A 14,068-nucleotide genomic window follows, 5' to 3' on the forward strand; every position below is an offset into this window, starting at 1 on the left:
TAAAACTATTCTTGGTATGTCCCCGTATTGGCTAGTCTAAAGCATGTCATCTACCTGTTGAAATAGAGCATAAATCATATTGGGCCATTAGAAAATTAAACTTTGAATTGTCAGATGCTAGTTTAGCTAGAAAATTACAATTAAGTGAGTTGAATGAAATTCGTTGGGATGCGTATAACAATGCTAGACTTTGTAAAGAATGAATGAAAATTAAGCATGATAAATCAATTCTAAAAAAATCTTTTGAACCTGCACAAAAAGTTCTTTGTTATGACTCTCGCTTATATCTGTTTTCTGGAAAGTTACGATCAAGATGGACAGGTCCTTTCATTGTAAAAACTATTTTTCCACACGGGGTAGTTGAAATTGAGAATCCACAGGATGGCACAATTTTTAAGGTAAATGGACACAGATTAAAACCTTTTCTTGAGAATTTTGCAGATGAAGAGGACTCCTTTTCCTTGGGGGAGCCTTCTTATGACTGAGCTTAACGATAAAGGTATGTGTATATTAGTTAGAATTATATATTTTTTTTTATTTCTAGTCTTCTTCTTATTTTGTAGGTCTTCTTTTTTGGATAATAACAGCTCAAGGTATTACTCTTCTCTCCAATGTTATTTTCTCTATTGTCTTTCATATATCGTTTCTTGTATCTTTTACATTGAGGACAAATGCAATGTTTAAGTTGGGGGCAGAAAATATTTTGACCAAAAAAAAAAAAAAAACTTGTTTTTGCATTTGATTTATTCTATTACTTTCTTTTCTGAGCAAATGCACATGTATTTTTATATTGAGTTTGTGCAACTATTAAGGCAAGGAACACATGCATACTATGATTGATCAGAGACCTATTATTAGATCCCCACACGTGTACTTAATGACAATAGGAAGGCCTCAGGAGTTCATATTTGTTAACTGTATTTTTGTTAGCCTTATCCGTAAAAGAAGTACAAGTATCCTTGTTCGTACCATAAGATTCATGATTTGGTTTTCACATAAAGATAGAGGTTGAATATCCCAGTTAGATTACTTAGGTGCCTTATGATCCGACCTTGGTTGACCTATAGTTACGATGCAGTCACATATATAATAAAATATATATATATATGGTTCAGTCTATCTTCTCTTTTCTTGCATAATTATGAAAAAAAATAAAAAAAAAATCCTTATGATGACAAGTCTGGCCTCGTGGCGTAGTCTGGTTCGAGTAATTAAGTCCGAGGGGTGTTTCACCTAATGTCTTGAGCCAACTGGATCGGGGGTCATTGGCTGAAAGCTCGCTACATGGACCTTACTAGAGCCTAATGGGGTTGGATAGCTGTAGTCGTCATGGGTATTGAAAAAAAAAATGAATGAAATAATAATAAGCATGAATGAGTTGGTCAGGCTGAACCTAGTGACATGTGGTAATGGCTGGTTTGACTCCATTGTATTGGACTTCTGTATATCCGGGTTGTTTAGTTGGGATTGATAGCTCTTTCTTTACATGCGAACCATTCTTGACAAATTTAAACAACATGTGATATTCTGAAAATTTGATGGATTAGGTTCTAATAAATTGTAGAAAACATTTGTGGACTTGAGTAGTGCACCTAAAACTCAGGCGGTGCCCTATTGTGGTGGAGGTATTAGTACTCTGAGAAAGTCATGCAATTTGATGCACATTACACTTTTATATTTTCTTGTTTTGATAGTTGCCATGCTTAAAAATATATATCAATTAATTACATGTGTATTAGCTTAAGATTTATTTCATATTTTTATTAGAATCTCATGTCATATAATTCATGATGTTTGTGGGTAACATCCTTGAAAATCCTCACGAGACAACACTCGTCCACTAGGGTAACCTAGGGGTTTAACGGCTTGTTGCACGTGCTAAGTGCAATCGTGATTCCTACGAAAGTGAGTGCTTATCTTAATTTTATGCAATTAGTTCTAATAAAACATCAAAGGATCAACCAACACTTTTTGTACTTTCATGTTATTGTTTACTCTGAATTGCTAGAGACTAGCAATAAGCTAGTTGGGGGGTATGATGAGAGCACAAAAGTGCGATCTAAGTACCAATTAACTTAGCCTAATGTTAGCAAAATAATGATAAATAATAGGTGTTAACATTTGCATGATTAAATATTTTATCCTTAGCACTTATTATAATTTTTATCATTATTTTTATATAAATTCATCTCTTTCCAGCTGCAGAACAGAGCCCATATTCAACCGTCCGTGATGCATCCCGTGAGCATCTCCGCGTGTGATCAGCTCCCAGCATCCAATGCCCTACGGTCGTTCCTTGCGTAGCATCCAAGAGTCCCAGCCTCCTCAGATCCCGTCTCATCCCATGCATCTATTTGAAGCAGCCCGCGTGCAGCCCATCCGCACATCTTCCGGATTCGGGACCCCAGGAACCGCGTCCGTCTTCTCCGCGTGCGAATCTCCCACGCATCCCAGTTCACAACGCGTCCCGGCTCCAATGCTTAAGCTCAGCTGTCCACCTCTTCTCAGCGGTTTGCCCATGAAGCTTCTCCCAGCATGCCACGTCCGATCCTCCTCGCATCCATCTGCTTCTCCCGAGTTCCAGCCACATCAGCTCCCAGCGTCCGCGTGCAGCTCATCATCCCGCGATTTCCGCATCTGCGATCAGCTAGGTCTTCCAGATCCGCGTCTCAGCTACTAGCAAAGGTCACACACATCATCCAAATCCCAAGCGCCAGCAGTTCGTCTTCTCCGCGTGCAGTCATCATCCCGCGAAGATCCCGCATCCACAGCCTCATCCAGCCATCCGAGTCCAATTCTCCCGCAAGCTCATGCATCCCAGCATCCCACGATCTTCAGCCTTCCTCAAATTTGTGCATCCAAATCTCATCCTGCGGCCAGCAACCCATTCCGCGTCCAAGCCCCAATCTCGTCCTCGATCGGCCTTCTTGCATTCGAGATACTCAGCATCTCCACGTATCCCGTGGGATCAGGAATCCATCTCAGCCGACGGGTATCCACCGCGTGCGAAATCGGGGGATCAAAGGAAAAGAGGATATTACCTCTCGGCTGAGAGAGGGGGGAGTTCATTCGAAGAAACAGAGAGCCTCAGCCGGCTATTCAAAGAAGAAGAAAAAAAGGGAAACAGAGCATGCTCTGTTTCCAAAAAGAATAGAAAAAAGAAAAGAAAAGAGGGGAGTTTTCTTTTATGTTAATGGAGGGCTGATTTCTTAGGTGAAGGGTGATGGAGGAATCTTTGATGTATTGCTCTTTGAAGTAAACTCTAAACTTTTGCCTTGAATGAATAATATTTACTGATATGTTTTTGATCCATGCATAGTTATTTCGTAGATAGCTCTTTAATGGATTATGATTATTGATATATGGATTGCTTTTAGTATTTGATTCGTCGTAGACGTAGAAAGCACGACGAATACTTAGAAATTGAGTTCATATGTTCATGAAACATATACCATGATTAGATCTATCCCACCATTCATTTTTAATCAAGAACCATAGGGTTTATTTCTTGGATGTAATATCATCCAGGGGGATTCCAGATCCCTACCATCTTTATTTCATTGAACTTTGTTTATTGCTATCTTGTTCTTTGATTTTAATTTCTGAAAATCAATCCAAAATTACATCTAAGAATTACGCTAATAATCCATAGAACGTTCCCTGAGTATTCGACCTCGGACTCCCGAGATTTTACTACTTGTACGATTCTCCTATACTTGGAAGATTAGTTTCGTGAAAACATTTTTGCGAGCGCGTCAATCACCATCAAAGATAAAAAGGGAGTAGAAAATATGGTTGCTGACCATTTATCATGGCTAGATTTTCATGATTCGGTGCCATAGTTTTCCATCAAGGACTCCTTCCCCGAAGAGCAGTTGTTTGCACTCGCTACTGTGCCTTGGTACGCTGACATTGTAAATTTTCTTGTTATGAACCGGATCCCGAAGCATTGGGGGTCGACAGATCGAAAATTTTTATGCACGAAGTGAGGAATTATTACTATGACGAACCCTATTTATATAAATATTGCAATGACCAAATTTTTAGACGATGCATACCGAATCATGATATACAAAGCGTACTTTCTTTCTGCCACACTGATGCTTGCGGTGGACACTTTGCCTCTAAGAAAACTATTGCAAAGGTCTTGCAATGTGGTTTCTATTGGCCTACATGTTCAAAGATGCCCATGAGTTCTGCAGGACATGTGATCCATGTCAACGTATTGAAAGTCTAACTCGTAGACAAATGATGCCTCTTCAACCCATTACTTTTGTAATAAGCCTTTCGAGATCTTATTGAAAAAGTATGGTGTCACCCATAGAGTTGCTACCCCATATCGTCTACCAACTAGTGGCCAGGTAGAGCTAGCCAATAGGAAGATCAAGCGTATTTTAGAGAAAACGGTAAGTCCATTACGAAAAGTTTGGTCCTTGAAACTATGAGATGCATTATGGGCTTACTGTACTGCTTATAAAACTATTCTTGGTATGTCCCTGTATCGGCTAGTCTATGGAAAAGCATGTCATCTACCTATTGAAATAAAGCATAAATCGTATTAGACCATTAGAAAATTAAACTTTGAATTGCAAGATCTGGTTTAACAAGAAAATTACAATTAAGTGAGTTGAATGAAATTCATCGGGATGCGTATGACAATGCTAGACTTTGTAAAGAACGAATGAAAATTAGGCACGATAAATCAATTCTAAGAAAATCTTTTGAACCTTCACAAAAAGTTCTTTGTTATGACTCTCGCTTACATCTATTTTCTGGAAAGTTACGATCAAGATGGACAGGTCCTTTCATTGCAAAAACTGTTTTTCCATACGGGGCAGTTGAGATTGAGAATCCACATGATGGCAAAATTTTTAAGGTAAATGGACACAGATTAAAACCTTTTCTTGAGAATTTTGCAGATGAAGAGGACTCCTTTCCCTTGGGGGAGTATTATTATGACTGAGCTTGACGGCAAAGGTATGTGTATATTAGTTAGAATTATTTTTTTCTTTTATTTCTAGTTTTTTTCTTATTTTGTAGGTCTTCTTTTCTGGATATCAACAGCTCAAGGTATTCCTCTTCTCTCCAATATTATCTTCTCTATTGTCTCTTATATATAGTTTTCTTTCATCTTTTACATTGAGGACAATGCAATGTTTAAGTTGGGGGGAGGGAAATAATTATGTTTAAAAGAAAAAAATAAATTATTCTATTACTTTCTTTTCTGAGCAAATGCACATATATTTTCATATTGAGTTTGTGCAACTATTAAGGCAAGGAACACAAGCATACGATGACTGATCAGAGACCTATTATTAGATCCTCACACGTGTACTTAATGACAATAGGAAGGCCTCAGAAGTTCACATTTGTTAACTGCATTTTGGTTAGCCTTATCCGTAAAAAAAGTACGAGTATCCTTGTTCGTACCATAAGGTTCATGATTTGGTTTTCACATAAAGATAGAGGTTGAATATTCCGGCTAGATCATCTAAGTGCCTTATGTTCCGACCTTGGTTGACCGATAGTCACGATGCAGTTATGTTATATGGTTCAGTTTACCTTCTCTTTTTATTGTATAAAAAAAGAAGAAAAAAGAGATGACAAGTCCGACCTCGTGGTGTAGTCTGGTTCGAGTAATTAAGCCCGAGGGGTGTTTTACCTAATGCCTTGAGCCAACTGGATCAGGAGTCATTGGCCGAAAACTTGCTACATGGACCTTACTAGAGCCTAATTGGGTTGGACTATTGTAATCGTCATATGTGTTTAAAAATAAAAATAAGCATGAATAGGATTGGTCGAACTGAACCCAGTGACATGTGGTAATGGCTGGTTTGACTCCATTAATTTGGAACTTTATATACTTTGGATGTTTAGTTGAGACTGATAGCTCTTTCTTTTTATGCGAACCATTCTTGACAATTTTAGACAACATGAGATATTCTGAAAATTTGATGGATCAGGCTCTAATAAACTTTAGTAAACACTTGTGAACTTGAGTAGTGCACCTAAAATTCAAGCGGTACCATATTGTGATGGAGGTATTAGTGCTCTAAGAAAGTCATTCTGTTTATGCATACTAAACTTTAGTATTCCTCTAGCTTTGATAGTTGCCATGCTTGAGAAAAATATATATCACGTGTGTATTGTCTTAGATTTCGTTATATATCATTTTATGAATGATGTTTGTGGGTAACATCCTTGAAAACCCTCACGAGACAATACTCGTCCACTAGGGTAACCTAGGGGTTTAACGGCTTGTTGCACGTGCTAAGTGCATCGTGATTCCTACGAAAGTGAGTATTTATCTTAATTTTATGCAATTAGTTCTAATAAAACATCAAAGGATCAACCAACACTTTTTGTACTCTCATTTTATTGCTTATTCTAAATTGCTAAAGACTAGCAATAAGCTAGTTGGGGAGTATGATGAGAGCACAAAAGTGTGATCTAAGTACCAATTAACTTAGCCTAATGCTAGCAAAATAATGATAAATAATAGGTGTTAACATTTGCATGATTAAATATTTTATCCTTAGCACTTATTATAATTTTTATCATTATTTTGTATAAATTCATCTAAAAAGAATGCATCTTTCCAACTGCAGAACAGAGTCCATGACTCTTTTTCCGTGCACCTGAGCGACTTTCCATATTCCGCGATGCAACCCAAGCTTCCAGCCATCTGCAGTCAATTGACTTTATGATTCCAAATCAGCATCATCCCAAACGCCAGCATCAGTTGTTTTCCATCTTCACCATCCACGTTCCAGTGCATCCATCTCCTCCTCCCGAGAAGTTTCCCAGGATGCGATCCTAGCATCCCGTCCTCGTCGCGTCCGTATTCACCGCATACGTCTTCTCCCGTCAAGCTTCCCAGCATCCCGATCACCTCCCAGCCGTCCGCCTCCTCCATAGCATTCGCGAAGCACCTGCGATCAACGCCCCCTTCTTCCACCCGCCTCACGCGCCTCCCAGCCGTTCGTGAGGTTCATAGCAGCATCCACAATCTTTCGTTATCAGCTCCTTCCCACGACACATGCCAAAGATCCTGTGGCAGATTCCTTCAATCATCTGAACTTAGCATCCTCCGCGCCCAGTGCCTCTCGGCCTCCCCTAGTCTTCCGGATTCGCGATTGTCCCAGCTTCACTCATCCGTCCGAATCCCTGCTCCTTCCGGATCAACTCCCTTCCGCGCTTCCAGCTTTCGGAGATGATTCACAGCGATCCCCGCACCCCATCTGCCTCCTTCCAGCATCTTTTGTATCTCTCCATCCAGATGGAACCGCATCCGAGCCTCTCGGATCCCGCGGCCAGCCGGGATGCGCATCCCGGACGATCTCCTCCTCCCAGCATCCTTAGTTTGGAATTTTTTGGGTTTTGAGTGTTGAGGAAGTTCTATTTTGAAATGGGGGGGAGATGTTTCATTGTATAAATGGGGGGATCTGGTTTGGCTCTCTCGGATGTTGTTGGGGTTCCCACACAAAAAATACAGGGGAGGCTCTGCTTCAAAAAAGAAAAAAAAAAGTGAACAGGGGAGATATTCATGTCAATGGCTAGTATGTTCATGTCAATGGCTAGCTAACCCCATTGGTCAAGGGTGATGGAAGAACCCTTGACTTATTGCTCTCATGAAGTAAACTCTGAACTTTGGTTTTAATTGATTTACATCTTCTCATATGTTCTGATTCTCTCATATTTATTTATTAGATAGATTTGTTATGGTTTATATTTATTGATGCATGAATTGCTCCGATATTTGATTTGTCGTAGACATAACCGATACGATGAATGTTTAGAAGTTGAGTTCATGTATTCAATCGACATATTCCATGATCAGAACTATTTTATTTATTTGATCCTTAATCGAGAATCGTCGAGTTTATTTGTTGAAAATAATATTGTCAAGGAGGATTCCGGATCCCTAGCCATCTCCATATTATCGAACTTAATCTAGTAATTAGTTTCTCTAAACTTCTAAAAACCGTTTGCAATCACATCTGAAATTATACTAATAATACTTATACTGTTCCCTGAGGATTCAACCTCGAACTTCCGAGTTTTACTGCCTGTACAATTCTCCTGCACTTGGGAGAGCAATTTTGCGAATGCACCAGCTGTCTAGCTCATTACGATTTTTTATTATTTTTACATATCCAAAGAATTAGCTCTACTCAAAGATTTATAATGAGAGAGCGATTAGAGATAAGATTTTGATATCTTTGATTAGACTAGATTTTATTTTAGAGTTGATATAAGATTTTAGAATATTATTAGTTTTGTAAGACTTTTAATTTTGCTATTTAATTAGAATTCGAAGTGACTTACATGCTCATAGTGAGAGTTCTCATGGCTAGTTATAAATCCATACACATTCCATTCCTTAATCAAATTTTATTGCTTGATTCTAGTTCAAGATTGCACATATTTATGTAGATTTTTTTTAAACGTATCATATCAATGACCAAATTTAAATCTTGTACATTCCTTTTGATTTAGGGATCTTGATCAATGAACTTGGTCACTTTTTCTCCGCTGCCTTGCTATCACGAGCATCTGCACGTTGCGCGCGTGGCTCGACAAACTTGGTAAATCACTATTCACTTCAAAAGGAGCGGCGGAAATACTGTTGTTTACTATCACCGTCGCTTACTGCCAACGGTCTAGTCTGCAGCCGCCGATGGAGACCAGCGGGTCAGACCAAGATTGCTTGACATCTGTACATTATTGACTGCCCGCTCCATTCCATCGGTGAGCAACTCTGCATGCTTTTATTTATATAGGCTCCTATAAGCAGCCAACACTCCATTAGGGCATTAACAAAGCATCAGAAAACCTAGAACTCGACTAATACCAGCCATGGAACTCAACTTCCTTTCCTTCCCCTTTCTTTTCTCCTCCTTCCTGTTTCTTCTTGTAGTGTTCAAGGCAGCCAAATCCACAGCAATGAAGATGCCTCCAAGCCCACCGAAGCTCCCCATCATAGGACACTTGCACTACTTGCTAGGAAATATCCCTCACCGTGCCTTCGGAAACCTGTCCCGGCGATATGGGCCTGTCATGCATCTCAAGCTCGGACAAGTCGACCATGTAATCATCTCCTCTCCGGAGGCCGCCAGAGAGATCATGAAGACCCATGATCTCATCTTTGCCACCCGACCAAGACTACTCATCGCCGAGGTGTTCCACAATTGCACCGACATCGCCTTCGCTCCCTACGGTAACTACTGGCGGCAGCTGCGAAAGATATGCATCGTCGAGCTATTAAGCACAAAGCGTGTCAAGTCCTATGCGACGCTTCAACAAGAAGAGATTTCGAACCTCATGGGAGATATCTCCATGATGAACAAATCTCCGGTTAACCTCTCCGAGAAGCTTTTCGTACTAACCAACGACGTGATCGCAAGAATCGCATTTGGCAACACATGCAAGCATGGGCAGAGTTTTATCTCGGCGTGCAAGAAAATGATGGCTTTGGCCTCTGGATTTTGTGTAGCTGATCTGTTCCCCTCGCTGAGCTTTATCGACACTCTCAGTGGATTGAGATCCGCGTTAGAGAATCTTCGGCGTGAGATGGATGAGATCATTGAGGAGATAATCAAGGAGCACCAAGAGAAGAGAGCCGCCACAATTAGCAACAAAGGGGATGATCAACGAGAGGAAGATCTTGTCGACGTTCTTTTGGGGCTGAAGGAAAATGGTGGACTTGAGTTCCCTCTCACGGACACCAACATCAAGGCCGTAATCATGGTCAGTATGCCTAACTAATTACTTAGTTTCACGCTACTTAGAAAGTGTTTATGGCGAGACATATGCTGCTTCGAATTCTCTTGTTTCTCATCATAAATTTTCAGGATATGTTCATCGCAGGGACCGAGACAGCGTCGACAACGATGGTATGGGCGATGGCGGAGCTCATGAGGCACCCTGAGATGATGGAGAAGGCTCAAGCGGAGGTGCGGCGAGTGCTGAAGGGAAGGGCCAAGATTGAGGAGGGGGACATGAGGGAATTCCACTACATGAAGCTGGTGATCAAGGAGACTCTGAGGTTGCACCCACCACTTCCGCTGCAGCTGCCGAGAGTCTGCACCAAGAGTTGCCAAGTGGATGGCTATGATATTCCAGTGGGAAGCCGGGTAATGATCAACGCTTGGGCTATAGGAAGGGATCCAAAGTACTGGGAGGACCCAGAAAGCTTCAAGCCAGAGAAGTTCGACGGCAGCTCGGTGGACTTCACGGGTAGCAGCTTTGAGTTCATGCCTTTCGGAGGGGGAAGGAGGATTTGCCCTGGGATGAACTTTGGATTGGCCGAAATGGAGCTGATCCTGTCCCACCTACTCTACTATTTTGACTGGAAGCTTCCGAATGGAATGCGCCCCAACGATGTGGAAATGACCGAGACCTTTGGGGCAGTCGTGGGCCGGAAATCACCCTTGTGCTTGATCGCTACTCCTTGCGTACCCATGTTGGGTCATTAGATGCGTCTATTGTGTTATATATATATATATATATATATATATATATATATATATATATATATATATATATATATATATATATATATATATATATAGAGAGAGAGAGAGAGAGAGAGAGAGAGAGAGAGAGAGAGAGAGAGAGAGGGAGGGAGGGGGGAGGAGTGGCTGTCTGAAGTTGGTTAGATTTTACTACTCCTTTGTGCTTTCCAATCGTAATATTATTATTCGTATATGATGGATTTAATGTTGGAATAAATCATATGCATCTTCAAGATTTGAAACCATAGATAAAGATGGCTAAAGATAGCACGCAAGGCGAGACTATCGCACTACAAAAGAAGGAATAACTCCCGGCGCTTTTTTTTGTCTCTACCGACGCTTATAAGCGTCGGCGAATTTCCAGCCCACGCTTCACAAAGCGTGGGTCAGACGTCGGGCAGGTGGGCGTGGGTCGGGTTTAACCCGACGCGTCAAAAAAGCGTCGTCGGTCTATGCCGACGCTTTTAAGCGTCGTTCCTCTTATAAGACTCCGACGCTTAAAAGCGTCGTTTCTTTTATAATACTCCGACGCTTATAAGCGTCGGCGAGAAGGGTTGTTTACTATGGTTTTAGGCCGACGCTTAAAAGCGTCGTTCTAATACTCCGACGCTTATAAGCGTCAGCGAGAAGGGTTGTTTACTATGATTTTAGGCCGACGCTTAAAAGCGTCGTTAAAGGCGTGCCAGTTTAATTTCCGGTTGCTTTTTCCGACGCTTATAAGCGTCGGCATTAAATTTTTTTTTAAAAAAAAAAATTGTAAAAGTAATTTCTAAATACTCTGTGTACATTAAATTCTAACAAAACAATAGAAACAAATACACTGAATCACATATATAACAAAATACGAGTCACAAACAAGAACTTTGATTACATTCATAGTATCATATTTGATTACATTGTACTTCAAAAACATTCTAAAAACATACAAGTCAAATTCCTAAGTACACAATCTACAATATGTATCAAGGGTCGGCATCATCATCTCTACAATATTGTCATTAAGCTTGGGGCAAGCCCAGTCAACCAAGCTCTGCTCCTTGCTCGGGCGAGTCTTGTCCACAGACCGGCGTCCTGTTAAGAGCTCAAGAAGGACAACCCCGAAGCTGTAGACATCACTCCTAGCTGTCAAGTGACCTGCTCATAGAATAAAATATGATTCAAAATGAACTCACAGCAATTAATTAGAAAAGCAAATGAATGGATGTTGCATTCGACACATAGGTTTTGATAGATTCTACTTATCATGTTGCTCAAAAAAGATCTCATGATCATCATACAAGATTAATCAAAGGAATCTCCAAAATTTTAAAAACATACAAGTCAAATTCCTAAGTACACAATCTACAATATGTATCAAGGGTCGGCATCATCATCTCTACGAGTAGATGAAGTATCATCAACCTACAAGAAAAAAAAATATTTTAGAAACTAAAAATACGAAAGTCATCACGCTCATACAAGAATACATTATAATTACATAAAATATTCAAATAGATTTAGTTATGTACCGGAGGAGCAAATCTCTGCAAAAAGGATGAAATATGGTCAAGCTGGTCCTGCAAAGATTGTATCTTCAACTCTTGGCTTTGCTTCAACTCCGCCATATCAGTCATATGACTCTGCCTCATCTCCTCTATCCTTGTCTCATATGACTTCTTTATCTGTGCCATCTCTGTCTTCAAACTACAAACCTCTGCAGTGCTAGTACCTTGTCTGGCATCTTGGGTATATCGGCTCACTGTAGACAGCTGAGTGGGGGTAACTCCGACACCGTAACCCCTCACGCGACCATAGCGTTCTGGGCCCATCAATTCAGCATAGACCTGAGCCTCGACGCGACTGGCCGCGTCGGATGATGATGACTCCCCGACGCGCTCTGAAATAAGAGTTGTAGCTCTTTCCTATATCTCTCTCAAGAAAAAAAAAACAGTCACATTAATATTTTAAAAGAAGTAAAATTAATAAGAAAATTCTGAACAAATAAAAAATGAATACATACAACTATATCTCTCGACTCGTCCCGGACAAAGCTGCCATCTCGGTAGTGTGGGTCATCTTATAAAACTCTACCTCACCAGGCTCCCTTCCATGCTCTACCATCTACACATACGGAAAGTATATTCGCAAACTATATATCATGATACGTGCTATATGTTAGTAAAATTTCAAATAGTTTCAAAAGAACTTACGAATTCATTTCTACGTCTCGCATAACTCTTCGAGCCTGAAGTATGAGGAACTGCTTGAGATGCTCGTGCAGCTCTACCAATATTAGAATATGTCTGCCAAAATAAAAGCACACAGTATAATATGATTCAATGTATATATTTGCAATCTATATTAATAATAAAGATAATAGAAGATATTGAAACAATATACGTGACCTGTCCTCTTTCAGAAAACCAGTAATGAACAAGCTCCCTCCACTGCTGAGGGTATACATCAGGAGGAGTCACACGAGCAACCTCCTCCTCTGTCATACCTTCGCGCTTGAAGTCCGTCTTCAATTTTGCTTTATATTCTTTCCATTTGCGATTGAGGGACTTTAGCACCCAATCATGGCTCTCTGGAGGGAGTACAAACTTACCCTACAATAAGATTCAGAATGTTATAATAATATTAAACATCTAAAATAAAATTATGATACTAAGCAAATTAATATACAGAAGGTGTCAAATTAAAAAGAATAAATTCAATTCATTACCTGTATAAGTCTAAGAAGCTCAACCTTATACGAAGGAAGCATGTCATTCCACTTCGTATAGTTGAGTGGACACAGCTGACCCTTGCGTGCAACCGATCCTAAAAAGCTTGATAGTAGACTTCCAGCTCTATTGATGGGCTGCCCCAATTCGTTGCATCGGATGATGATCTTCTCACCCGGAGGAAGCTTTCACACATCCTTTGCTTGAGTGGGTCCCCGTCTCGTCCTCACCGTCCCTTGTCCATCTATTAAAATTAAATAAAATATGTCTTAAAAAGTTGAAGACAAATATGAATATAAAATATGAACTTTAAATCGAATTACCCTAGATCCGGAGCTCATCCTCTGGGCAATCAGCAGGAGGCTCGCGCTGAGATCCTGACTCGTGCTACTGATGCTCACATGGCTGCTGGGACTGTAGGGACTGATCAGAAGTAGATCCCACCTGAGAATGCTGGAACTCCACATCTCTAAATCGTCTCCCTCAGGGCATAATGTTACCTGGTATGCATAAAAAAGAATCAATATTTGGTTAACTCCACATCTATAAAGGAAAATGCATTTGGACTACGGCACACAAACGGTCACAACAGGCAACAGATTCAAAATTCTGATGCAAAGCAATTGTTTATGGTAGTAGATCAATAGGACCCTACTGCTTGTACCAGAAATTCTCTTGTGATCCACATTGTGGTTGTGGCTTAAAGAACCAATAAACAATTGAGAATACTGCATCTTCTGTCCAATTGAACTCACAGAGGGATCATCCCAAAAAATTGTGAATGGTAATGCAGACCCAATATCCATGTCACTCGAGGACAATGAACACTCACATTGCCTTAAAAAT

General features: G+C 40.3%; 1 protein-coding gene across 1 annotated transcript; it reads left to right on the forward strand.

The window, feature by feature from the left end:
* The first annotated feature begins 8,808 nt into the window (after positions 1–8,808).
* Positions 8,809–10,523, forward strand: LOC103698034 (premnaspirodiene oxygenase-like). The gene is made up of 2 exons (XM_026801467.2): positions 8,809–9,750; positions 9,855–10,523. Exons 1-2 carry the CDS (start codon positions 8,860–8,862, stop codon positions 10,476–10,478), a joined length of 1,515 nt encoding a protein of 504 aa, XP_026657268.2. The 5' UTR covers positions 8,809–8,859; the 3' UTR covers positions 10,479–10,523.
* Positions 10,524–14,068: the final 3,545 nt, after the last annotated feature.

Source organism: Phoenix dactylifera, unplaced genomic scaffold (genome assembly GCF_009389715.1).
Source record: "Phoenix dactylifera cultivar Barhee BC4 unplaced genomic scaffold, palm_55x_up_171113_PBpolish2nd_filt_p 000390F, whole genome shotgun sequence".
Lineage (NCBI taxonomy): Eukaryota > Viridiplantae > Streptophyta > Magnoliopsida > Arecales > Arecaceae > Phoenix > Phoenix dactylifera.

Excerpts from the sequence above, each read along its gene's own strand:
- LOC103698034 (XM_026801467.2), top strand. The coding sequence starts at position 8,860 with ATGGAACTCAACTTCCTTTCCTTCCCCTTTCTTTTCTCCTCCTTCCTG. Across the intron at positions 9,751-9,854 it reads ACATCAAGGCCGTAATCATG|GATATGTTCATCGCAGGGAC; the intron begins GTCAGTATGCCT and ends ATAAATTTTCAG.